Source organism: Microplitis mediator, chromosome 9 (assembly GCF_029852145.1).
Source record: "Microplitis mediator isolate UGA2020A chromosome 9, iyMicMedi2.1, whole genome shotgun sequence".
Lineage (NCBI taxonomy): Eukaryota > Metazoa > Arthropoda > Insecta > Hymenoptera > Braconidae > Microplitis > Microplitis mediator.
In genome coordinates this window covers 3066473-3092225 of record NC_079977.1, presented here as the reverse complement: position 1 = coordinate 3092225, position 25753 = coordinate 3066473, and the positions used below count along the sequence as shown (strand labels likewise).

Genomic DNA, 25753 nt, shown 5'->3' with positions numbered 1-25753 from the left:
TTTTTTTAATTATTTACTGTATTTATTTATAATTTAAAATATGTCTGTCTGCTACGTATGAGTTAAAATGTAGTAGACATCAGACAACTTTTTAATTATCAATAAATAGAGTAAATAATTAATAAAATTAAATTTAAAAAAAATGCGCATTTAAAAAATTTTGTAATTCATAAGTGCATTTTTAAAAAATATTTTTTTTTTAATTATTTACTCTATTTATTTATAATTCAAAATATGTCTGCCTGCTACATATGAGTGTGAATGTAGCGGATAATTTTAAATCTTTTAAATTTTCAAATAAATAAATAAAATGTCAGTAGAATAAAAATAAAAAAATGCATATTTAGATAAACGCAAAATCCATATGCACATTTTTTAAAATTTTATTAATTAAATTTCTTTATTCATTTAATTCAAATTCCAAATTGTCTCATGTCTGAAACATTCACACTCATTAGCACCAACTACAGCATTTTCGAATCCTTCGAATAAAAAACAAAAGTTTTCAATAATCAGACCCTCGGTAATACATTTATCTTTTAAATCGTAACCCAGTTGACCAGTGATAGTGTAAATAAAATTCAAAATTTAAATTAAATCAGTGAAGTGAACAAATTTAATATTCAAACAAAAATTTTTTGTCATCTCCGCAATTTGAAATTTTACAGGTTCGTTAAAAAATTTAATTTTAAATAATTCTCTTATTAAAATTTTTTATTTTTAAATTCACAGCAATCCAACTTCTCCTTCAACTTCTCCAACTCCTAGAGCCTGAGTTCCAGATGCAGGCGCAAGTAGTAAGTCAGCAATAAATAATTTTTCATAATTTCTGTTAAATAATTGCGGCAAAAAAAAGAAATTTAAAAAAAAATAAGAAAATTACACAAACTATCAATTTAAATATCATGAGTGGCGCTAGTAGTAATTTCCTTCATTTAAAAAAATAAAATTACCGTGACATCCCAGATAGCCAATGTCTCCATTCCATCAGTTAAAATCCCGCAATTAGACAATTTTTACACTGAAGACATTCTAAAAAAAAAAATTATCCATGCATCAGTTAAACTCATACTCGAGTAGACGTCGCGTCAAAGACTCAAAAGCCTCCAGGCTACTGGACCGTCTTAGCATGATAAGCCAAATGTCCGCGGGTAATTTCCAGTCGACATTCCTCAACTTTTTTTTCCTCACTCTCTAAATATAAATTAGTGATTTTTCACTAATTTCAAGTGAATATTCACTAATTGTCAATGCTACAATCGTACCACGCAGAATTAGTGAATATTCACTAAATGAATATGTGAATATTGGAATTCACTGATTTGATAAGTGAATATGAGAATCCACTAAATTGAAAAGTGAATATGGGAATCCACTGATTTCATCGGTGAAAAAAAATATTATATTGCGAAAAAAAATATAAGACACTTGTAATTAGATCCGAAATGTGATTAATGTATTAGAATCATTACTTAGAGGAAGTATACATGATTTTGATTGATGAAAAAATCCCGGTGACTGCTGGGCTCGAACCTGCATCCTTCCGATTCAAAGTCTTTGATGCTATCCACTGCGCTGACCTATACGCATGTGATCGCGCGAGTGTAAATAGTATATTCGTTATGATACCAAACAATAACTGATGAAGAAATAAAAAATCCGTGATGTTATGATTGACGTACTCTTCATATAAATATATTATTGTTCTGTACTTCTATTTTTTTTTATTTTGAAAGTTTTTTATTAAAATTTTTAAAAATAGCACCATAATTATTAATTATATTTATATCTAGTAAAATATTTAATTATTTGCTAGTTAAAGTTACTAGTGAAATTGTGAAATTCATAAATTAAGAAGTGAATAACAGTTTGACTTGTAGAAATTATGAAAATATCGCTAGTTCAGTAGTGAAAATCACTAATTTGCTAGTGAAAATTACAGTACTAAATTTATTAGTGAGAATTCACTAATTTGTTATTTAAATACACTGATTATGAAGTGAATACTGCTTCACTAACGTAATTAATCACCACTTAAGTCCCCGTTTTTCCGAAATATCAAAATTAAAATTCACTTTCTTCAGCACCAGCCGATAATCTCATCCCATAAATATCAGTTTTCACTACTATATATATAGTATACCATTTTTATATGTCAGCTGTAACATGATTTGAGACTTAACATCGAATTGAGGTCATCGTCCGTGCGACATTTCCATCGCTATCTATTTAATCGGCTGTAATTATCCAGCAAGTTGATTCCTAGCTCAGGTATTAGTAAGTCATGCGAGTCGAGTACTCAGTACTCAGTACCCAGTACCCAGTACTCAGTGTCCTCTACTACCACTAGGTAGGACAGTAGGAGACACGGGTCCAAGGTATGCATACCATTACAGTCTAACGAGCTGGACCCTCAACTCGCGGTAAATCGTGACATCACCTCAACTTAATTCCTTTATCAGTCCGGTCTCCAGCTCCATCCGTTGTCATATTATTTTTTCCTTTCCTTATTCATTAATTCATTCATTCATTTATTTAATAAGACTCAAAAAAAAAAAAAAACAATTTATAGCCTGGCATATATTTATAATATAAAAATATCCCCAGGTTATTTACATAGTTCGATTTATGTTGTCTGTTAAATTCCCTTTCTCTCTTTATACATGTTCATAATGTTTAATAAAATAAAATAAAGTGTAGGACTAGTGGTGCTGGTGGTGGCTCTAGTCATGCAGTACCAGGTTTATCCTACTCGCATTTTAACGGCATTGACACTGGCAACATCGTCACCATGTTACATTAAATGTACATTCAGAAGCTACCAGTAGCTTGTTTATATTACACATATATAAATATATAAATATATGTATGGGTATTTTTTATATTAACAGGACAGTATAAATTTACTGTGAAATAGTTAATTTAATTTTTTTTATACGGACTTTTTTATTGATATCAATAAATATCGCGGGGAAAAATGGTCTCGTAAATAAACGAATGAATAAATAAATAAATAAAGTTGAGATATGCTGAGTACTCGACTGTTAACGTTTGCACTGTGTGCGGTTTTGTGTTATCGCAATATGTACCTCACTGGTTATCTATCATGTCGAGGACTTGAGCTTACTAAATAAATCCTTACTTGTATATATATATATGTATATATGGGTATATGCATAGGAGTTACGTTTTATCAAATGTGAACTTTAGATATTTCATTTAAATCTCACGATCTGTCTGGAAATATCCCTTTTATTTATCTAAACTGATTAATTATAATTATTCTTTACATCCTCTTTTATTATTTAGATTTTTTATATATCAGGTTATATTTATTATTTATATTGTAATGGATATTTAATATTAATATAGGGATTATAATAGCATTTGAATATGTTATGTATGAATATGTATATACATACATGTGGATAGAGATTTGTTAATTGGAGAATTTGATTATTTTATTTTTAATTAAATTGGTGGGGAGAAATTTTGTAAAAATTTTTTTTTTTAAATTTGAGTGATTGATTTTTAATTAAATTTTTAATGAAAATTATTCGTTCATTTTTTTGTGACTTTCGTTCTAAAATTGAAATTAGACAATTTTTCATTAAATTTTAGATAAAAAGATTTTACAAAATTTTTATTAGAAAATTTAATTCGTAAATTTTTTCATTAAATTACTGTTCAAAAAATTTATGTATTCATTTTTTTATGGAACTGTCGTTCAAAAATTTAAATTAGATAATTTTTCATTAAATTTTTTATCAAAAAATTTTACAAAATTTTTAATAAAAAATTTAATTTGTCAATTTTTTCGTTAAATTACTTTTCAAAACATTTATTTATTCATTTTTTTATGAAGCTCTCGTTCAAAAATTTGAATTACATAATTTTGCATTCAATTTTTGATAAAAAAATTTTATAATAAAATATTTTACAAAATTTTTAATAAAAAATTTAATTCATCAATTTTTCCATTAAATTACTTTTCAAAAAATTAATTCACTCGTTTTTTTTTATGAAGCTATCGTTCAAAAAATTCAATTATTTAATTTTCATTCAATTTTTGATAATAAAATTTTTAATAAAAAATTTAATTCATCAATTTTTCCATTAAATTACTTTTCAAAAAATTTATTCACTCGTTTTTTTTTATGAAGCTATCGTTCAAAAAATTCAATTATTTAATTTTCATTCAATTTTTGATAATAAAATTTTTAATAAAAAATTTAATTCATCAATTTTTCCATTAAATTACTTTTCAAAAAATTTATTTATTCATTTTTTTATGAAGCTCTCGTTCAAGATTTTAATTGCATAATTTTCCATTCAATTTTCGATAAAAAAATTTTATAATAAAATATTTTACAAAATTTTTAATAAAAAATTTAATTCATCAATTTTTCCATTAAATTACTTCTCAAAAAATTTATTTATTCATTTTTTTTATTAAGCTCTCGTTCAAAAATTTCAATTCCAAAATTCTTCATTAAATTTTTGATAAAAAAATTTTATAATAAAATATTTTTCAAAATTTTTTATTAAATAACTTTTTAAAAAATTCATTCATTAATTTTTTTATAAAAATCCTTCAAAAAATCAAATTTTGAATTTTTTATTCTATTTCTACTAAAAAAATTTAAATAATTTACTATCTCATAAAATTGTCATCAAAAATTCTAACCATGACTTAGAATTTAAATTCAATTTTCAAATTCAAATTTCAGAATCTCCTAAAATTATCATGATCCTAAAATTAGCCGACAATTGAAAATTTTCTTTTTTTTTTTTTCAACAAATAAAGTCCAAAAAAAAAATCTAAAAATATGCACATCTAAAAAATTAAAAAAACTAACTGCAATTTTTTCAAATATTTTTTTTTTATTACTTATTGTTTCAAATAAATTTCAAAAATTATTAAACGTCTGCTGACTTCAGTATCATAAAATTATCTTATCACCCCAATTGGAGTTTTACTCCACCATCAATCAACATTTCGCGTGTTATAAATTTCCATCCAAAAAAACCAATTGTCATCCTATATATATATATTACTATCCAGTATTTATAAAAGATGTCGATGAGTATGATAAATTTTCTCATCGTCTCTGTGTCTTTAGACTGCAATACCTGTAGATAATCGTGAGAGAACGAGTGGCATCTGAAGAATGTTTAAACACATTTGCAGAGTAGTCTCTTGACGACTGTCTACCTACTTAATCCATTTAAATCTATATTATATTTATATCTATATCTATATTTATAAACGTCTCAGCCATCAAAGTCCTCTCAACTTTTTATTTTTCCATAACCATTACAAGTAAATAAATAAAATAATATCAAATATATATAAAATTAATGCTACCGCGCATCTCAAGATCGCCCACCTTTTGTCGAGTGAGACGACATAGTTAACTGTTGTCTCATTGCAATACAACATTAAAAGCCCGCGAAACTAGTTTATCGAGAATAGAATTCAATTGCTTTATATCATTTATATATATATAGATATATATATAAACATTTACTCTACTATATATAAGAATAATCTCAACTCTTTTGCTCCAATTACCGGATCATTCGTTTCTCGGCGAATTTTATAACGACCGTCAGTATTTTTCTCATATATTTTTTAATTAAAGTTTTATTAATTAAAAAATTTATGTATTTATTTATTTAATTATTTAATGGTATGAAAAAAATATAATTCGCGAGCAAGGAATTTTGTTATAAAGATTTAAGAGATTAAATTTATACGGTTGGGGTGGTGGGTAAACTTAAGAAAAGATCGGGCGGACTATGCACTCGCTTCAATTCTAAATCGAGCAGAGACCATACCATTGCTTAGTAATGTGGACAGAAGTTTATTTATAATATAAGAACTCTATCACCCGGCGCAATCTCGCGTGTGGGTACACACTTGTATTGCTATATATCTATACTGTGTACTCTTTAGTATACATGTATAACAAACCCGCACCTTACGCAATAATTCCCCGGTGAGTATGTACACCTTTCAACGCACTGGCTTTTTGCATTGACTTTGCATTTATTATTATACATTTGCTGGTTATTTCATTTTTCGATGTGTGGGTGGTGTCAAATTTACCCCGGGTTATTTTTATTTAAATCGATAATATTTTTAATTCAAATTTTTCTTACGTCGAGTATATCAATACACTGGATTTATGATCATTGGAAGATTTATTTTACACCCTGTAATTTCAGTCGGATTTAAAATTTCCGTAATTTGAATTTCAAAAGTTGCCGCCAATTTGAAAATTAGATATTTTTAATCGTATTCAAATTTTTCGACCTTAAGACGGCTGTATCTTTTAAACTTTTGAATTTATGAAATTTTTTGCTGAGACAAAAATTGTAGGAAATTTAATTTCTTACAATTTTGGTCTCTTTAAAAATTACCAAAAAATCGATTTTTCAAAAGTTACCGCCACTTTATGAAGTAGTCGATTTTTCAATATTCAAATTTCAGACATTAAACGGCTGTATCTTTTAAACTATCGGTCTTACGAAAATTTTTATTGATACAAAAATTGTAGGAAATTAAATTTCGGACAACTTTGGTCTCTTCAAAAATTACCAAAAACTCAATCATTCAAAAGTTACCGCCACTTAATCAATCAATCGATTTCTCTATTCGCAAATTTCAAGGCAACGGCTGTATTTTTCCCACTATCGATTCTATCAATTTTCATATCGATACCAAAATCGTAGAAAATTAAATTACCTTTCCAAAGACTATATACAATATATATTCTACATATATCTACGGGAAGCTGCAAGTTACGATTTAAAAATAAAATAATTTATTTTTCTGTTAATTTGAATAATTATAGACCAATAATTAACATTAAAGATCAAAGGTCTATTGTCAACAAGATAATTACTTTGGAATGTTAATGATAAAAAAATACCAATTCAAATAATGAAGAATAAACAAGAATAATAATAAATAATAACCATTTAATATTTTTCATCATCGGCATAAACTTTATCGACATGACAAGAGCTGCGCAATATAATAATAATCAATTCAACAACAACTAATTTATCTTTAAAAAAAAAAATAAATAAATAAATAAAATAAAAAAAAAAAAATATTACATAGAAGAATGCAATGAACGTTAATAATAAAACACGTATAGAACGAGCCCGTGGAATCCGTTTGTTCTCGAGGACTCAACATCATCTACTTTTCTACCTTATTCTCTTATTATTCTTATTCTTTTATCATCATCATCGTCTTGGTCTTCTTCTTGGTCTTGGTCTTGGTCTCAGTCTTCTTGGTCTTCTTCTTCTTCTTCTTCTTCTTCTTGTTTAATACTTGGTCTTATTCGTCTTCTTGTTCATTCTCGTGCACTGGCACTTAGCCGGCCGCAAATTACGCGCCTCGTCGTTTTAACGAACGCATTTCATTCGAGTGGATTGATACGTTCCCAAGGGACTCGTCCCCCATAGATGATTACCGTCCACCACCATACACTTTTATCTACTCAATTCAACAGCAAACCCAATAAGACTCTTCCGAGTTAACCCAACAGTCAACAAGACAAAGATACACACAATCTGTATAAAAGAGTTTTAAGTTAAATGAGCTTGGACCCTTGCGTACAAGTAAATCCGATGATCCTGTCGTAACTGCTATACCTTTTATTTAACTTTTTTTTTATTATTATTATTATTATACACTCAGAACCTTGGACAACGTTCAAGCATTCCGCGCAATCCAATGTTGTGTCAAAGGAAATACACTATCAATTATTAGTGAAATCAACTACGACAATGTCTCGCATCGACAATTGTCCTCATCATTAATTTGTATTATTAAAAAAAAATATTTATATAACTTTTTATGCATTCTTAAATAATAAGGAAATTACATGTAGACGATTATTTTTTTTATAACATCGCTGCACTCATAACTGCACAGAAATAAATTATTTAGTGGCGCAAGAATTATTTTCAATTATTAATTGAAGACAAAAATTTTCTTAGGACTAGAAAAAATTTTTCGACGCAGGAAAACTTTTTATTACAGCAATCAATTTTTTTTTTCAATTTATGGTGCACAAAATTTCTTGGGGCAACTGGGAAAATTTTCTCGGACATTTTTTTTTTCTTGACCCTCGTCAATATTTTTATTCAAACTTCAAATTACTTAAATAAATTTATTTGAAAGTTTCCTTATCTTCTAAATTTAAAATTGCCGCCAAAATTTTTAAATCAGCCCATAACTACCCGAGTTTCGAACACGCGTACATCCGGTAATTTTATTTCCCTGAAAACACGTCAATATTTTTCTTCAAACTTCAAATTACTCAACTAAATTTATTTGGAAATTTCCTTATGTTTTGAATTTAAAATTGCCGCCAAAATTATTTAAATCAGCCCATAACTACTCAAGTTATCGACCACGCGTACATTCGTGGCAATTTTTTTTCCCTGAAAACACTTAAATATTTTTATTCAAACTTCAAATTACTCAGATAAATTTATTTGAAAATTTCCTTATCTCTTAAATTTGAAATTGCCGCCAAAAGTATTTAAATCAGCCCATAACTACCCGAGTTATCGACCACGCGTACATCCGTGGCCATTTTTTCCCTGAAAACACGTCAATATTTTTATTCAAACTCCAAATTACTCAAATAAATTTATTTGAAAATTTCTTCATCTTCTAAATTTAAAATTGCCGCTAAAATTATTTAAATCAGCTCATAACTACCCGAGTTATCGACCACGCGTACATCCATGGCAATTTTTTCCCTGAAAACACGTCAATATTTTTATTCAAGCTTCAAATTACTCAGATAAATTTATTACAAAATTTCCTTGTTTTGAATTTAAAATTGCCGCCAAAATTATTTAAATCAGCCCATAACTACCCGAGTTATCGACCACGCGTACATCCGTGGCCATTTTTTCCCTGAAAACACATCAATATTTTTATTCAAACTTCAAATTACTCAAATAAATTTATTTTGAAATTTCCTCATCTTCTAAATTTAAAATTGCCGCCAAAATTGTTTAAATCAGCCCATAACTACCGGAGTTATCGACCACGCGTACCGTGGCAATTTTTTTTCCCTGAACCCAGAAAAAATTCCTCATACTTCTTAAATGATTTAACGAGTCTTTAAAGTTTACTTCCGAGCAATAACTTTATTTTTGTGTGAAATAATAAATTTTCCAGTTGTTTAAAAAAAGTGTAACTTTGAAATATATTTATCAAGCATCTTACGATTAATTACTAGTCACAGTACATAAGGAAGTAATGAGTTTAAATTATATATATGTATATATATTTAAGTGATAAAGAAGATGTACAAGTTTTAAAAAATAGACTTAGGTATATATTGTACATATTTATAGAGAAACGTATGTATATATATATAGAGTTCGTTGAGCTCTAGAGCAATTATACGGTCGTCTAAGCGAGGTGTAAAAGATCCAAGTAAAATGCTAAAATATTTTATATGCCTATGAGCCTTGAGATTAATCGTCCTGTTTGCTGGCTAGATATTCTGAAGATTTCTTATAATCCAGCATATAACAGCATATAGTAGTAATATGTTGGTACATTTCCTACAACGATAAAGCATCTGGATGTTCCCCAGAATATGTGTCTTAGTGATATTATATTATGTATGTTGTACAACAACATAAACAACCAAAAAACAAAAAAATCCTCAGTATCTAGTCTAGTCTGGACTTGTGACTTAACTCGGTTTTAAGTCATAAATGCCGGAAAAAGTTAACAAATTACTCGGCTAAACTACACGCTGATTAATGTTGCATATCTCTGATGCATATATGTTATATATTTGGAATTAAATATGCGTTTTGACTAATTGTTTGTCTATTTATAGATTTCATATAACGCATGTATTTTATTTATTACTTTTTGACATAATATATATTCGTTCTCAAAATCACTGAAAAAAAAATATCGGTAGCAGCTACCGATTATTTTTCGGTGACGCTACCGATTATTTCGGTAACTGGTACCGAAATCATCGGTAGCTGCCACCGATTAATTTTCGGTAACAGCTACCGATTGTTTCGGTAACGGCTACCGATTATTGAGTAGCAGCTACCGATTATTTCTCGGTAGCCGCTACCGATTATTTCGGTACCAGTTACCGAAATAATCAGTAGCTGCCACCGATTAATTTTCGGTAACAACTACCGATTAATTTTCGGTAACAGCTACCGATTATTTCGGTACCAATTACCAAAATAATCGGTAGCTGCCACCGATTAATTTTTGGTAACAGCTACCGATTGTTTTGGTAACGGCTACCGATTATTTGGTAACAGCTACCGATTATTTTGGTAGCCGTTACTGATTGGAATCGATACCAGCTACCGAAGAAAAATCGGTAGCTGTTACCGAAATAATCAGTAGCGGCTACCGAAAAATAATCGGTAGTAGCTACCGATTGCTAATAAGTAGCTGCTATCGCTTATTTTTTTCAGTGATCGATTAGAAGACTATTATTTTTGAGCTTGGCATTAAAATGAAAATAACTAGAAAACAATGCGGAATTTGAATGAACTTTATTGAAAATAATTTGTAGGGAATAAAATTTTCTACAAAAAAGGTCCTATGACATTTTTTGATAAGTCTGATAGTTTTGCTGGAAAAGTAAAAAGATCTCGAAATTTACTGGAGATTTGACTTCCAGCTCCAATAACTTTCGAACAGATGGATTTATCACAAAATAATAAGAGACTTTTTTTGTAGAGCGTTCAATTCTCTACAAAAATATTTGATGGACATTACAATGCAATTTATAGTTCATTAGTTTCAAAAATCAGAAGAAAAAAAAATTTTTTCCTGTGTTATTCTTATGAGAAATCAAAAAGTGCGACGCGGACAACCTTAATATTAATATTAAGGGCTCATATTTTCAGAGGTCTATTTTGGTATCTAAACAAAAATTTTGAGCCTGGGTACGAGAAAAAAAAAAATTTTTGTTTTTTTTGAAACGCCCTAATATATATTTATATATATAGTGTGTGGGTTTTTAAATTAATTTCTGCGTTTTAGTTTGGGAGTGGCGATCGGAATCTCATATATTGTGCCAACACCTGATATATATTTTTTTTAAGCTATGACCGTAACGAAATGTTGTAAATCAAATTTGAATATTTGTAATAACTCGATAATAAATTAGGTATTTATATACAAATTTCGCTGTTGCAAAAAAGTTATTCCTTTATTTGGCTCGCTGGCATTTTATTGTATATTTATTTAAATATATACTTATTATATAGATTTTTTATTTTGTCTTCGCAAGAGAAAAATTTCAAAATCACTCGTGGCGCCGCCAAACTGCGAATTCTTCTAGAACTTGACGAAATTAGACTTTTTTTCAAATAGCTGTAACTGTTTCAAAAATCGACTATTGTTGACGTTTTTTTTTTCAAAATCTTCATCTTCAAATGTAGTTTTCAGAAAAAAATACAAAAAAAATTAAGATATCAAAATCTATTAAATTTTTCACTTTTTTGAAAAAATCACTTTTGTCTCAAATTTCATTTTTCTCAAAAAGTAAGCGAGATATCAAAAAATTTTATTCTTCAAAAAAGTCTTATTTTGTCGAGTTCTATATGAACTTGCGGTCATTTGGCAGCGCCATGAAAACCGTCGAATCCCCACTACTCAAAATTTGGAGTAGAAATTTTTTTTCCAAAATCTGTTTTAACTAAAAAAATTTCTCAAAATTAACATTAGGTTTTTTTACTCAAAGAATTTAAAAAAAATTTTAATGACGCATTTAATTTTTTTTTTTAATTTATTGTCGTTTTATTTGAATGTAAATTCTCATGTTTAAAAATGTCAAGTTAATTTTACAAAATTTATGATTCCCGATATCAACTAGCGCGCGAAAAAAAAAAAAAAAAGTTAAATGATAAAATTGCATTATAAAGTTGATAAAAAGTTTCATATCTTTTGCGTCTACGTTATTATTTTATCTTATCTTATCACAAAAGATTTAAGATAAGAGAACTTTTGTAACCCAACAGGGTTCCGTGAACTAAAAATCGAGCATATAAAAAAAAAAAATAAACAAAATGATTTAATAGAATTAAAAGTAATTATTAATTCGAGATTGTATTAGTCTCGCGTGATGAAAACAATTGTGCCGATGAACTTTCCCAGGAAAGTCGGGAATCGACTAAAAGTCTAATGTAATGTAATGTAGTGTATATATAAGACTCCAAGACGCCAGATGTTTGCTACTTATTAGTTAGTTCTCTTTAAGTCTAATACTTTAGTATATATACAGGTATAGAGATCAGGCTCAGCTTCATCAGCAACATTCTTACCTACCGGTAAGTCTTTGAGCCAAAGTAGAGTATTACGTCGGTAATAATTATTCCAATGCACTTGGCTCGTGGGAAACGTGACTTGTATATGAACGTGTGTTGCATCCGTTTATGAGCTATCATCTTTCTACATATATATATACATATATTTTATTATACTATGAACACTTCAACGCTCTTTAGTAAATTATTTCATCTATAATTTTTCTCTCGTTTAAAAAAAAAATATTTATTAAATTAGTAATCAAAATAATTAGACTAATATTTTTAATTAATTTTATTGAGGTCTCTAATTAATTTCATTGAGTTCTATAATTAATTTTATGACTAAAAAAAATTAAATTTTTTAAATTAACCATTGAGACAGACGGAAAAATAAAGAGTTCATTATTTAGTTGGTTACCTGCATGAAAATACTATATATGATAAATATATATGGAAAAATATATAATCAATATGGGACCATATAAGTGGCCAAAAACGATATATATTTTCTTATATATAATATAGTAAGTTTTAATATAATTAATTATATATGTAAGTTTATAAGTTAATACATGTGTTATATATATTTATAATCATATATGTAAACTTATAAGTTAGCACACATATGTATTACATGTATTGATAATTATATATGTAAATTTGTAAGCTAGCACACATATATATATATATTTTGAACACAATGTTTGAATCTTATAACAGAGAGAGGAAGACAGAAAAGAATAGATTTTATTTATTCTTATATATATGGGAGACTTATATGCTTCTATATATCGAAATATATACAAAAATTTATAAAGTTAAATACATGGTACATATATCGTGCCATATAATGATGAATTATATATGTATTCTTATTTGTTTCCATATATAAATAATATTTATTTTTGAATATATTAAAATTTCAAGTTTTCAAATATATAAATAATATATTGAAATTATACGGAAATATATGAAATCATATAAGAGAAAACATATATAGAAATATAATAAAATCGGCCAAAATCTATATATAGTTCTATATAAGATTTCATGTATTGTCACATATATATTTATATCTGCAACATATATTTTTTAATATATTTTAACCATGTATGATATTTTCATACGGGTAAATATTTCAACACTAACTCTCGAAAAAAAAATTATTCACATAAATATATAAAATATATGAACATAAATCGGTATAATATGCATGTAGTAGACACATTAGTATCTTTTAAATTAATAATAATTTCTCGAGCAACTGATTGACATTTTGCAGATTTATGTCTTTTAATATTTCATCAGTCTATATATATGTATATGTATACGCGGATAAGTTAAACTAGACACGCGAGGTACCGCTCCCTCATATTAATATAATATGTTACTTAAACGCGCGATATATCACCAAATCTATAAATATACAATTAATCGAAATTTTAAATTATTTATTTTGAAGTGATCAATGAATAATTAATAATCTTTAATTAATGATTACTCTATTTGATATTAAATACGCGGTATATATATATACATATATATTATATATATGTAAATTGTGATTGATTAAATGTCGAGATGAATCTCATTGTCTTTGTAATGCCGCTTAAAGTTGAATTAATTGACCGTGTGACGTAAAAAATTTTTTTACTGAGTACTTGTATTTATTGTTATTACAATTGCTTACAATACTTAAAGATCAATTTATTTATAAACAAGTCGTAGATTCTTATTGTTGATAATTATTTTGATTTATATTTTATTACTTTTCTATCAATTCGTTATTGAGGGCAATAAAAAAAATATTATCAATTAACATAAATAATCATATGTTTTTTAAATTAAAACTTTTAAAACTATGGGTTACATTTTTTAAAAATATCAAAATTGAATTCTTATAGATCCATTTAAAATAATTATCATAAATTTTCATATTAAAAAATTCTCCAAATAAAAAATAAAATTTTTTAAATTTCCAAATTTAAATCGATAGATTTCCCGCCATTTGTATAATAATCAAAATTGTAGAAAATTAATTTTCTATCTAATGACTAGGTCAGGATTTTTGCGTTAATTTAAAAATAATTAATAATTAGTGGTGTGAATTTTTTTATATTACGGGGAAAATATTGGTCTTATTGAAAAATTTTTTAAACAAAAATTGTAGGAAATTTTATTTTCTAAAAAAAATGTCTCTTGTAATTTTTTCTTAGGACTAATAAGAAAGCCGTAATTTCAAAATTACGATTTTCATGATTAATCAAATTTTGAATCTTCATTATGAATCTTAATTCTTAAATTACAGTGGAAATATTGGTCGTATGAAAAAAGTTTTCAAACAAAAGTTGTAGGAAATTTAATTTTCTAAAAAAAAGTCTCTTATAATTTTTTCTTAGGACTCATAAGTAAGGCGTAATTTCAAAATTAAGATTTTCATAATTAATCAAATTTTGAATCGTTCATTATGAATCTTAATTTTTGAATTACGGTGGAAATATTGGTCGTATGAAAAAAGTTTTCAAACAAAAGTTGTAGGGAATTTAATTTTCTAAAAAAAATGTTTCTTACAATTTTTTCTTAGGACTAATAAGAAAGCCGTAACTTCGAAATTCAGATTTTCATAATTAATCAAATTTTGAATCGTTTATTATGAATCTTAATTTTTGAATTACGGTGAAAATATTGGCTGTATAAATAAATCATAAGAGACATTTTTTTAATAAAATTAAATTTCCTACAACTTTTGTTCAAAAACTTTTTTCCTAAGACCGATATTTTCCCCGTAATATCAAAAATTCTAACTATTTATTTCAAAAATAAGGCAAAAAGATATCCGGAAATCTTGCCCCTACTAATGACCATTAATGACGTATATTTATCTCATATATTTTCTGAGGTAATTAATCAAAAATTTGCTCCGGTGAAATTATTAGAAATATATAAATAAAAATGATTTAATGTATCGATAGTATAAATAATATTATTGCAAATATCCGCGTAATTTGTAGCACTTGGCCCTAAAGCCATAACCCGAGCTTTTAAATTCTTGAACATTTATATTTTATCCTCATCATCATCTTGTACTTTATCAACTTGTTATTTTTATTTAAAATTAAACTCTTGTTTTATTCTATCATTTAATGCATCATCATCTTTATCATCATCATGATTATGATGATGATGATGAGGACAAGAATGCGTACGAGAAGGATGATGATCGTAGGTCTTAGAGAACTGACCTCGAGCAACCGGACGTTTCTGATTTTATTATATTTTTTATTTTTAAACCTTTTCCGTTGTGCTGACACTCAATTATCCCTCGAGCCAAAACAGCCAATTACTGTCGTAATATCCAAAGAATTACTTTGCAAATATTTAATACTAATGCGTACACTGGAAAATTTAACTCCAAGCTATTTTATATATTTTTTTAAAATTAAAATTAATAATAAATAAATAAATTGCTTATTAATCAATTTTATCGCGAAGAAATAATTAACAGACTGCGTGACACTTTACAGTAATCATCTGACGTAATTAAATAATCAATTATTTTGAATTTATGGTGACAATCTAGTGATCTTTGATCTTAATATGTCAACAATAACGTCATTTTTATATATTTATTTCAATTAATTACAAGATTTTATATTTTGCTAGACTTTGTGACTACTGATTATATTTATCTCATATATTTTAATGTCAACAGTCTTCATTTTCTCATTATTTAGTTCATTTATTTGCTTACTTATTGATTATTGACTCAATTTTTTATTTTTGGAAAATAAATTCAGTTTTTTTTATTAATTATCATTATTTCTCATATTTTTCAAAATTTTAACATCTGAGGTGGTCATCAAAAAGTAAATTCAATTTTAAAATTTTTTAATTCCATACAAAATATCGTAAAACCAACAATTTAAAAATTGGCGCCAATTTCAAATTTTTCAAAAGTTTTCATACGAGAAATTATTTAATCGGCTGTAATTTTCCACCTATTGATGTTTAGGAAACAGTTACGGAGACCAAAGTTATAGAAAATTAAATTTCCTTTCTATTGGCTATAAATAATATATATCTGATATTATTTGCGATATCGCTAATCAGGACAATTTTTTATTTTTGGAAAATAAATTCAATTTTTTTTTATTAATTATCATTATTTCTCATATTTTTCGAAATTTTAACATCTGAGGTGATCTTTAAAAAGTAAATTCAATTTTTAAATTTTTTAATTCTATACAAAATATCGTAAAACCAACAATTTAAAAATTGGCGCCATTTTCAAATTTTTCAAAAGTTTTCATACGAGAAATTATTTAATCGGCTGTAATTATCCACCGATTGATGTTTAGCAAACGGTTACGGAGACCAAAGTTGTAGAAAATTAAATTTCCTTTCTATTGGCTATAAATAATATATATCTGATATTATTTGCGATATCGCTAATCAGGACAATTTTTTATTTTTGGAAAATAAATTCAATTTTTTTTATTAATTATCATTATTTCTCATATTTTTCAAAATTTTAACATCTGAGGTAATCATTAAAAAGAAAATTCAATTTTAAAATTTTTTAATTCTATACAAAATATCGTAAAACCAACAATTTAAAAATTGGCGCCAATTTCAAATTTTTCAAAAGTTTCCATACGAGAAATTATTTAATCGGCTGTAATTTTCCACCGATTGATGTTTAGGAAACAGTTACGGAGACCAAAGTTATAGAAAAATAAATTTCCTTTCTATTGGCTATAAATAATATATATCTGATATATATTTATCTGATATTATTTGCGATATCGCTAATCAGGATAATTTTTTCACTTTAAAATTTATTTGTTATTGTTATTGTAATTTAAAAAATGTAGTATAAGATCTCAATGATAAGACACCTGATAAAGGTATTTTACAGGTGTGCCAATAAATTAATTTTATGTATCACTATATATACATATATATGACAATAGATTAAAGAATGCAGATTCATATATTGCATAAAACGCTAGACTATTATATATTATAATTTAAGTCAATCCTTAATAGTAGACCAGTAAGTATAGATCAGCAAGTGAAATGCATTTAATATTAATATATATATATATGTATATATATATCGTGATCAATCGAAAACACGTGGGCAGTTTAAGTCTCTTGTTAAACTCTTTATCGCGATTGTCGATTGTCGATTGCGAAAAAGTGGTTATACACAAGTGTGACCTATTTTTTATTTATTATTATTATTGTTATTATATTTAAAAAAAAATGTTCCCGCCATAATTCAAATTTCAAATTTAAAATCCCATAATTCAAAATATTTTAAACGAAATACTTTCTCTGGTATTAAAATTTGTACGTAAGCTTTCGACGAAATGTTTAAAAAAAAAAAAAAAAAAAAAAAAAAAACATTTATTCCATCCACTGAACATATAAATGTGCAAAATTGTTGAGATATCTTGGATTTTACGAACCGTGACTGTTTAAAAAATTTTTTTTTATTTTATTTTAAAAATTTTACTGCACTGGAATAAATTTAACGCATGTCAATGTATACTAAACTTGAAAACACCATTGAAAGTAAGACATTTAATCTTTACCAGCTACATAACTAGATAGTGTTTTATATTTTTTTAATGTTAAAACTATTTACATGTAAATGTTAAAAGAAAATAATAATTTATAGTATTTTTTTCACTTGATAAATATTTTATAAATGATAAAAATAATAATTATAGGAGAGAGGGGGCAAAGTGGGCCCCTTTGAAAAATAATTATAATACCATCAATTTTTTTTATGATACTGAAGTTAGCAGACGTCTAATAATTTTTGAATTTTTTTTTAGACGATAAAACATTAAAAAAAAAATTTTTGGAAAAAACGCACCTGTAGTTTTTTAAATTTTCTACATGTGCATATTTTTATATTATTTTTTTGCAATTGATTTATTGAAAAACGAAAATTCAAAAATTTTTAAATGCCTGCTACCGTCAGGATCATTTTTTTATGATACTGAAGTTAGCAGACATCTAATAATTTTTGAATTTTTTTTTAGGCGAAAACATTAAAAAAAAAGTTTTTGAAAAAAATGCACCTGTAGTTTTTTAAATTTTCTACATGTGCATATTTTTATATTATTTTTTTGCAATTGATTTATTGAAAAACGAAAATTCAAAAATTTTTAAATATCTGCTAACTTCAGGATCATTTTTTTTTAGACCCTTGAGACTTGTTTTTACTCCATTATGCTGTGTCCGTTAAAATTGAAACATCGAAAATTAGGGGCAAAGAGGGCCCTCCAAGAAGTTTCTGATTTCATATTTTTTATTCTTTACCCGTGTGATAATTGCAAATGAATATAAAACAATTGTATTTTAATAATATAAATGTTAGGGTCCTACTTTACCCTCAGGGGCCCACTTTGCCCCTTCTTCCCTATAAATTTTCAAATTTTGATAGTCTATAGCTTCAAAAATAACATACTAAAATTTCCAGTGCATATCTCGTAGTTTTTTTGAGTCACAGCCATCAGAAGACCAGCTCACCGGTTTTCAAAAATGCATTTTTCAAAATCTCCCGCCATAAATCGAAGACAAATTCGATATATTTCATTCGAATTTCAGTTTCTTTTATATATGTTTTTCCATACCATGAAAACCTCCAGTTTTTCATCGAATCAAAAATGTAATTTTGGCAGACCAAAAATTCGAATTTTCGCGCGAAATTTGAATTTTTTTTTAAAAACCCCGCCATTTTTAAAAATTAAAATTTCTTTCTTAGCCTGAGGGTCATGGTACGCAAAATACCTTCTAGTTGAATAGACTTTTTGGTTTTTTGGATTTCCGGCACTGCGCAGGTCGCTATCACTGCAGCGGGAGTTTTTTTTTTGAGCTTTGAAAGATTGTGAAGAACTCGCGAAATTTTGAATATTTTGGTCCAAAAATTTTATCTTATATTTATTATATATCTACAAATATATCCTCGAATCATTGAAATATTCCATGCAGTAGTTTTCTTAAAAAAAATTCCCAATCATCTTTTTTTCTGGCGGTTCCCCTGTAGAAAATTTTTGAAATCAATAAAAATGAAATTTTATCATCAAAAAGTGAATTTTTATTGTGGGTGGTCACAGACGACCTTACAAATAAATAACCATAATAATATAAATGTAGAGGTAGTGGATATTTTCGGGTCCAAAGTGTAAAAAAAAAGTAACGAGGTGTCGTGTTACAAATAAATAAAATAAAAGTGATGAAGAAAGATAAAAGTTAAGAAGGAAGAAGAAATGAAGAGACAGGTATTAGAGGCGTCCTTGTAAAGAAACCTTGGCAAGGTCGTCACGGTTACGAGAAGAGTGGACCCAGAGGTTGCTGCACCAGATATTCAAGTCATCAAGTCTGTATCTTTCAGTCCGTAATAAATAAAAATAATGAGAAGGAAAAATAATATACATGTGAGACTTGATATGGAGAAAGCCGCGACCTTCATCATCATCTAATGTCTAATTTGAATTGAATTAAAAACCTCAACTCTCACTTTGATACAAAAAAATACATCAAGTAAATAAGAAAAAAATAATAGGAGGAGATTTAATTTTTTCGTGACCTGTATTTTTTATAAAATCTAGGCTATCTCATTTAAATTCTTGTGTCATATTAGTGTGTTATGTTATTGATATAATGTAATTAAGTATAAATTTAAATTTTTATTGATATTTATTGTGTTATGAATATCATTATAGATGAATATTTTTATTTATTGGTAATTAATTGCTGATAAAAATCAAATTATATTTTAATTTTCCCTCAATTATTTTATTTATCTAGTTTTTAATTAATTATTCTAATTACCGAGACCTGGGGGCAAAATACATCGCGATTAAATGGATCATTATAATTTTTTCTCACTAATTTCCGATACAGAAATGGGTAATATGGCCACCGTAAGATATCGTAATAAATTTCGCAATTGGAATTTTTTTTTCAAATAAAAATTTCACCTATGGCCAACTTGCCTCATTTTTTTTCGGCTTGCAGACAAATTTTTTTTTACTCGAATATCAAAATTAAAAAATATATACTTATATATTTTTGTTCAGAATATTTAGGAAGAGGGGGCAAAACGGTATACCAAAAAATTTTTTTGAAAATTCCAAAATCACTTTTGTAAATATAACTGAGCATTATTTTGAATATTTTTTGTTAAACTTTTTCAAAAATCGAGTGTCAGTTGAAAAATGTTAATGGCTTTTTTTTTTATAATCAAACTAATAAAATTTTTTTTTCTTTCTTTGCATTCAAAAATCGTGTGAAATGTAATTTTTTTTATGTAAATTACTAACAAAAAAATTTAATTTTTGGACTTTTTTTTAGACGATAAAACATAAAAAAAAAAATATTTGAAAAAATTGCACCTATAGTTTTTTAAATTTTCTACATGTGCATATTTTTATTTCATTTTTTTGCAATTGATTTGTTGAAATACGAAAATTCAAAAATTTTTAAATGTCTGCCAACTTTAGGATCATATTTATTTAATATCCAGAAATTTTTTTCCACCTTTTTTAGAGTACACAGAAAAAAAAAATTCTCGACTGAAGGTAAATATTCCTGATTCAACAAAATTTTTTTGGAAACCTAAATTTTCTCAGATAAAGTAAAAATTTTCTCCGATCAAGAATTTTTTTTAACCAAGACAAATTCTCTTGACTCAAGAAAATCTTGACTTGGTTCCCGAAAATGTTTGTCTTCCAAAATGTTTTCTTGACTCAAGATTTTTTTTCTGTGTACGCCATTTTGCCTCAATAGTAAAAATTTTTTTTACTTTGAATATCATTAAAAAAAAAAAAAATTCGCGCATTTGAGTCCTCGAAAAGTCTATTATTTTAAAAATATCAAAAATTGAATGAAAAAAAATTTTTCAAATTAAATTTAAAAAAAATTCTCACTTCAAAAAATAAATAAAAAAAAATGATTAGATATCTGCCTAAATAATATTTCTCCGAAAAAAAGACAGTAAAAGTTTTGATAAAAAAATTTATTAGCTCAATAAAAATTGTAAAGAATCATGTAATAGAAATAACTTAACACCTGACAGCTGCGTGTTGATTATTCAGTGAATGTATATCACATTTTACTATGATTATTATTACTTATAGAAGAACTATTAATAATAAAATATAAAAATTTATTTACAACGACAATGACAGAAACGTCGACGACGACGTTGACGAAAAAATAAAGTGTGTAAATAGTACGTTTCGATGATCGGGTGTTTCCTTATCAGACCGTGAAGTAAATACGTAGGCAAGGTCGTTTCGCGTCCTTGCGGCAATCACATTCCATTAATCTACACAAAATAAATATCATATCATACATATATATATTAAGTCACGCTTTAAATATCTGCCTCTCTTTATAGATACGGATTACTTACATTACGTTACTTATTAACTTACAACTTACTTTTTATCATCATCATCATCATCGTCACATATATTTTCTTTATATATTTAACCCACGATTGCACAATAAACAATTTAAATTATAATGCACATTAAATTAGCTTTGCTATAAAAAAAATTTATCTATTTGACCACAAAAAACACCGGGAATGTTTTATAATTTAAAATGGCGCCATTTAACTCATTCACTTGAATTAATTGAATTTTTATTTTCCTATTAAGTTTATTAGCTTAATCGTCTGGCGCCTATCCTATTTTTTTTACTCCAATAGCAATAAAAAAAAATTCTTTGCTTTTTATTACGATGTTATGTAACTTTTTTTCTTTTATTTATTCATTGATATTATATATATTAGTCATTTAATTTTTGATATTGATACTTGACTAAATATAGAGGAGACCGGGGCACGATGGCCTCTGAGCTGCGATTATTTTTTTGGCTTTTGAGCATCGGGTATAAGTAGTTTTGGTCTATCGAATAAATTTATAATTTTGCGTAACTTAAAAAAAAAAATTTCCTAGGGCAGAATGACATGATACTGAAGTTAGCCGACGTCTAATAATTTTTGGATTTTTTTTTTAACAAATGAATTACAAAAAAAATAAAAAATAAAAATATGCACATGTAGAGAATTCAAAAAACTACAGGTTCAATTTTTTAATAATTTATTGTCTAAAAAAAAATCAAAAATTATTAGACGTCGGCTAACTTCAGTATCATCAGAATGATCCCCCTCGAAAAAATGGTGAAAAAAAATTTGGTTTTACTGCATCGCATTTTTTAAAAATTTTTTAGAAAATATTCTTATTGTTCGAAAAGTCGAATTTTTGAACGTATGATATTTTTCAAAAAAAACCGGAGAGTTTTATTTATTAGCTAGAGAAAAAATTCCGGATTTTGGGAGAATATATATGGAGGGGAAAGTCATCGGTGTAAGGCAGCGGCAGCGAGTAGTTCGGTACTCGCCGCTAGATCGCGCGCGGCCACTGTGGTGTCCGTGGTAGGAAATGGATTTCAGAAGTATTATATTCCGAATTTGGACACAACTTCGTCTTGTCCGTGACATAATAAACAAAGTGTAAAATTCTCAATAGAAAATGGGAACTTAATGACTACCACATGAATGTACAACTCTTTGTAATGTTACTTTAAAAGATATAAGTAATGAGAATTTCAAAAGCAAACGCAACTTCGTTCTGAAATTTGACAAGTGACAAGTACTTACTTTTGCTGTACTATATAGTACTTTTTTTACTACAGAATGACGATAATATTTAATATCAATAGTCACGAATAAATTATCTCGAAACAAAAAAACAAAAAGTATCGACACGTCAACCTTTTGAGGAGTGGATATAGAGCAGACTTCAAAATTTTTTATTTTTATGGAAAAAACAATCTTTCTTATAGAAACAGTGTCATTTTCCATCTGTACATTTAGGTACGTGGACGTCGATAAATAGCTCAAATAATAATTTATGTGAATGAAATCTAAGGATTTTCGAGCAATAATTAGAGAAATATGTCTCCGAAATAGAATAAAACATAAAAAATCGAGTGATGTTATATTGTTCAGGTCTATCTGGTAGCCTCGTTATATCCCAGATATTTCGTATCACTCCGAAACTCGGGAAATATTCCAAACTCATAAAATTATCTCGATAACAAAAAAATCTCTTGTTTATAACTTTTCTGTGCCTCCATTGTGAAAAATGCGTTATATCGATACAATAACGATTACGATTGTTTTAAAAATAACTTTGTCACTGATCTCAAGCCTTCACCTTCAAAAATTCAGTAACAAAAAAAACATTTCCTACACGGAGAAAAAAGTATAGTAAAAATTACAATACTATAGTAATTTTTAATATCTTATTATGTAATTATTACTAACTAGTAAATTTTACTAAACGTTTAGTAAAATTTACTAGTTAGTAATAATTACATAATAAGATATTAAAAATTACTATACGTAATGTATTTTTTGCTAAGACGATTATATTTTTTACTATTTGTATAGTAAATTTTACTATCAAGTACTATTAATAAATACAAATTTAAGAAAGTAAATTTTCTAATACAATATAGGATTTGTTACTATACAAAATATTAAAAATTACTATACGCAATGTATTTTTTGCTAACACGATTATATTTTTTTACTATCTGTATAGTAAATTCTACTATGTATAGATAAAATTAAAAGTTGGTGGGGATAGCATATACAAAGATGTATTACAAGTTCTGAAACTTTTGTTCAAAGGACACATCGGGCCGTCAGACATTGGAAAGGACTCGCGCGCGGGAGATCAGGGTTCGAATCTCGGTTGAATCAGTGATTTTTTAAAAAACAAAAATCCACACCAACACCAATACAGATGCCAGAAATAATAATAATAATAATCAATAATAATAAAAAGTTGAAAAACTATTAAAAATTTAATTTAATTTTTTTCCATTCTAATATAGTAAAATTTACTAAACGGGATAGTAAAATTTACTAAACGACTTGTAAAATATGCTAATCTATTTATGAATTTTTCATATAAATCATAAGCGTTTCAAGATTACTATCCAAATTTAGTAATTATTCTCATATTTTTTAGTAAAATTTACTATATTTTTTTCTCCGTGTATCTTGTCATTGACTCCACTAAAAATACACATAATTACAGTAATTAACTTACAATACCTCAAGGCCCGTCATTGCAACACTATTTACAGTAATTTTTAAGTCGTTGTCACAAATTTAATTTAAGTGATTTAGATGTAGATCTACAAAAGCCCATAAGTCATATACTTAACGAATAGAATAAAATACTTATCGCAGCTCGTTATCAGCCGATTAATAAAAATCAATCCATTAAAACCGCGAACTAACGATCGCGTTCGTCCTCCAGGCGTTATAATTACACGGTCTCTACTCTAATTGAAAACCAATTTGTGAGCTTGCCCATCTCTCCCGACACTGAGTAACGATAAATAAACCCTCAAATATTTTTCTATCATTTTTAATTTTATAAAGTCACCATATACATATATACACATATATATTTACATAACTAGTATATCGACATCGTACAAGTCCCTGATTAATCCAACAAAAATTATAAATAAATAAATAAATAAATAATCTTTTAATAAAAAATTCTAAACATTACTACTGGTAACTACCGCTGCAGAATGTCACCGGTTATGCAAGTTTTCGTTCATTGCCCGACAATTTTTTATATTTATTTTACAAGACTTAAAGTCACTTTACTTAGATTTCTTACTTTAGTGTTAAGTACTCATGAGTCTTTCAGTCGGAGCATAGATTTTTTTTATTTAATTTGTTAAATATTTTATCGAAACCCGGTTGAGTGACTTTATCTACATATACATATATATATACACATATATATATGTATAAATGAACGATCAAATAAGAAGACAGTCACCAGGTGGAACGGCCCGAAGAGAACGTCCTTGCAAGGCCGGTACCGTAATGGCCGACGCCCAAGCATATTAAACATGAGTCCACACTGTCTCCGTTCATCGCCTTTATATATATATATATATGCATATATATATATACATATATTTATATATATTATTTACCTAAGGCATTATTGAAAAAAAAAGCTTAGAATTTAGCTATAAAATAAAATTTTATTATTGTTAATAAAATATATGTGCATATATATGTGTGGTAAATAAATATATGTGTTAGAAATAAAAATAAATATCAGCAGACTACCCTTAGCTGTTTTCCCAGTACCAACATTCCGATAGCTGAGTTGATGGGAGATTCCTCTGGAATGTGGGACTACCAGTGCAGTGAGTACTCTTTGCGCTTGCAGCTACTCGGTACTAAACATGTGATGGAAAACAAGAGGAATAACAACATACAGACACAACACACCAAGGTCATATGGGTATTACGACATTTTATTTATTGCTT

The 25753-nt window shown here is 26.9% G+C and overlaps 1 protein-coding gene and 1 long non-coding RNA gene across 3 annotated transcripts in view; one reads left to right on the top strand and one right to left on the bottom strand.

The window, feature by feature from the left end:
• Positions 1 to 25753, top strand: part of LOC130674357 (proteasome activator complex subunit 3) — a 175972-nt gene that overhangs the window by 56677 nt on the left and 93542 nt on the right. Inside the window, exons 1-2 of one of the 2 annotated variants that reach the window (XM_057479667.1) lie at positions 591 to 668; positions 733 to 797. In XM_057479667.1, the coding sequence (XP_057335650.1) occupies positions 783 to 797 (15 nt within the window). In that variant the 5' untranslated portion in view covers positions 591 to 668; positions 733 to 782. Of the gene's footprint in view, positions 1 to 590; positions 669 to 732; positions 798 to 25753 lie in introns of those variants that run through there. The other variant, XM_057479663.1, reaches the window with a different exon arrangement.
• On the bottom strand, positions 652 to 25667 carry LOC130674359 (uncharacterized). Its single transcript, XR_008991030.1, has 3 exons — positions 25550 to 25667; positions 954 to 1032; positions 652 to 829 (listed from the first exon to the last, which is right to left on the bottom strand). It is a non-coding gene; the product is annotated as an uncharacterized LOC130674359 (long non-coding RNA).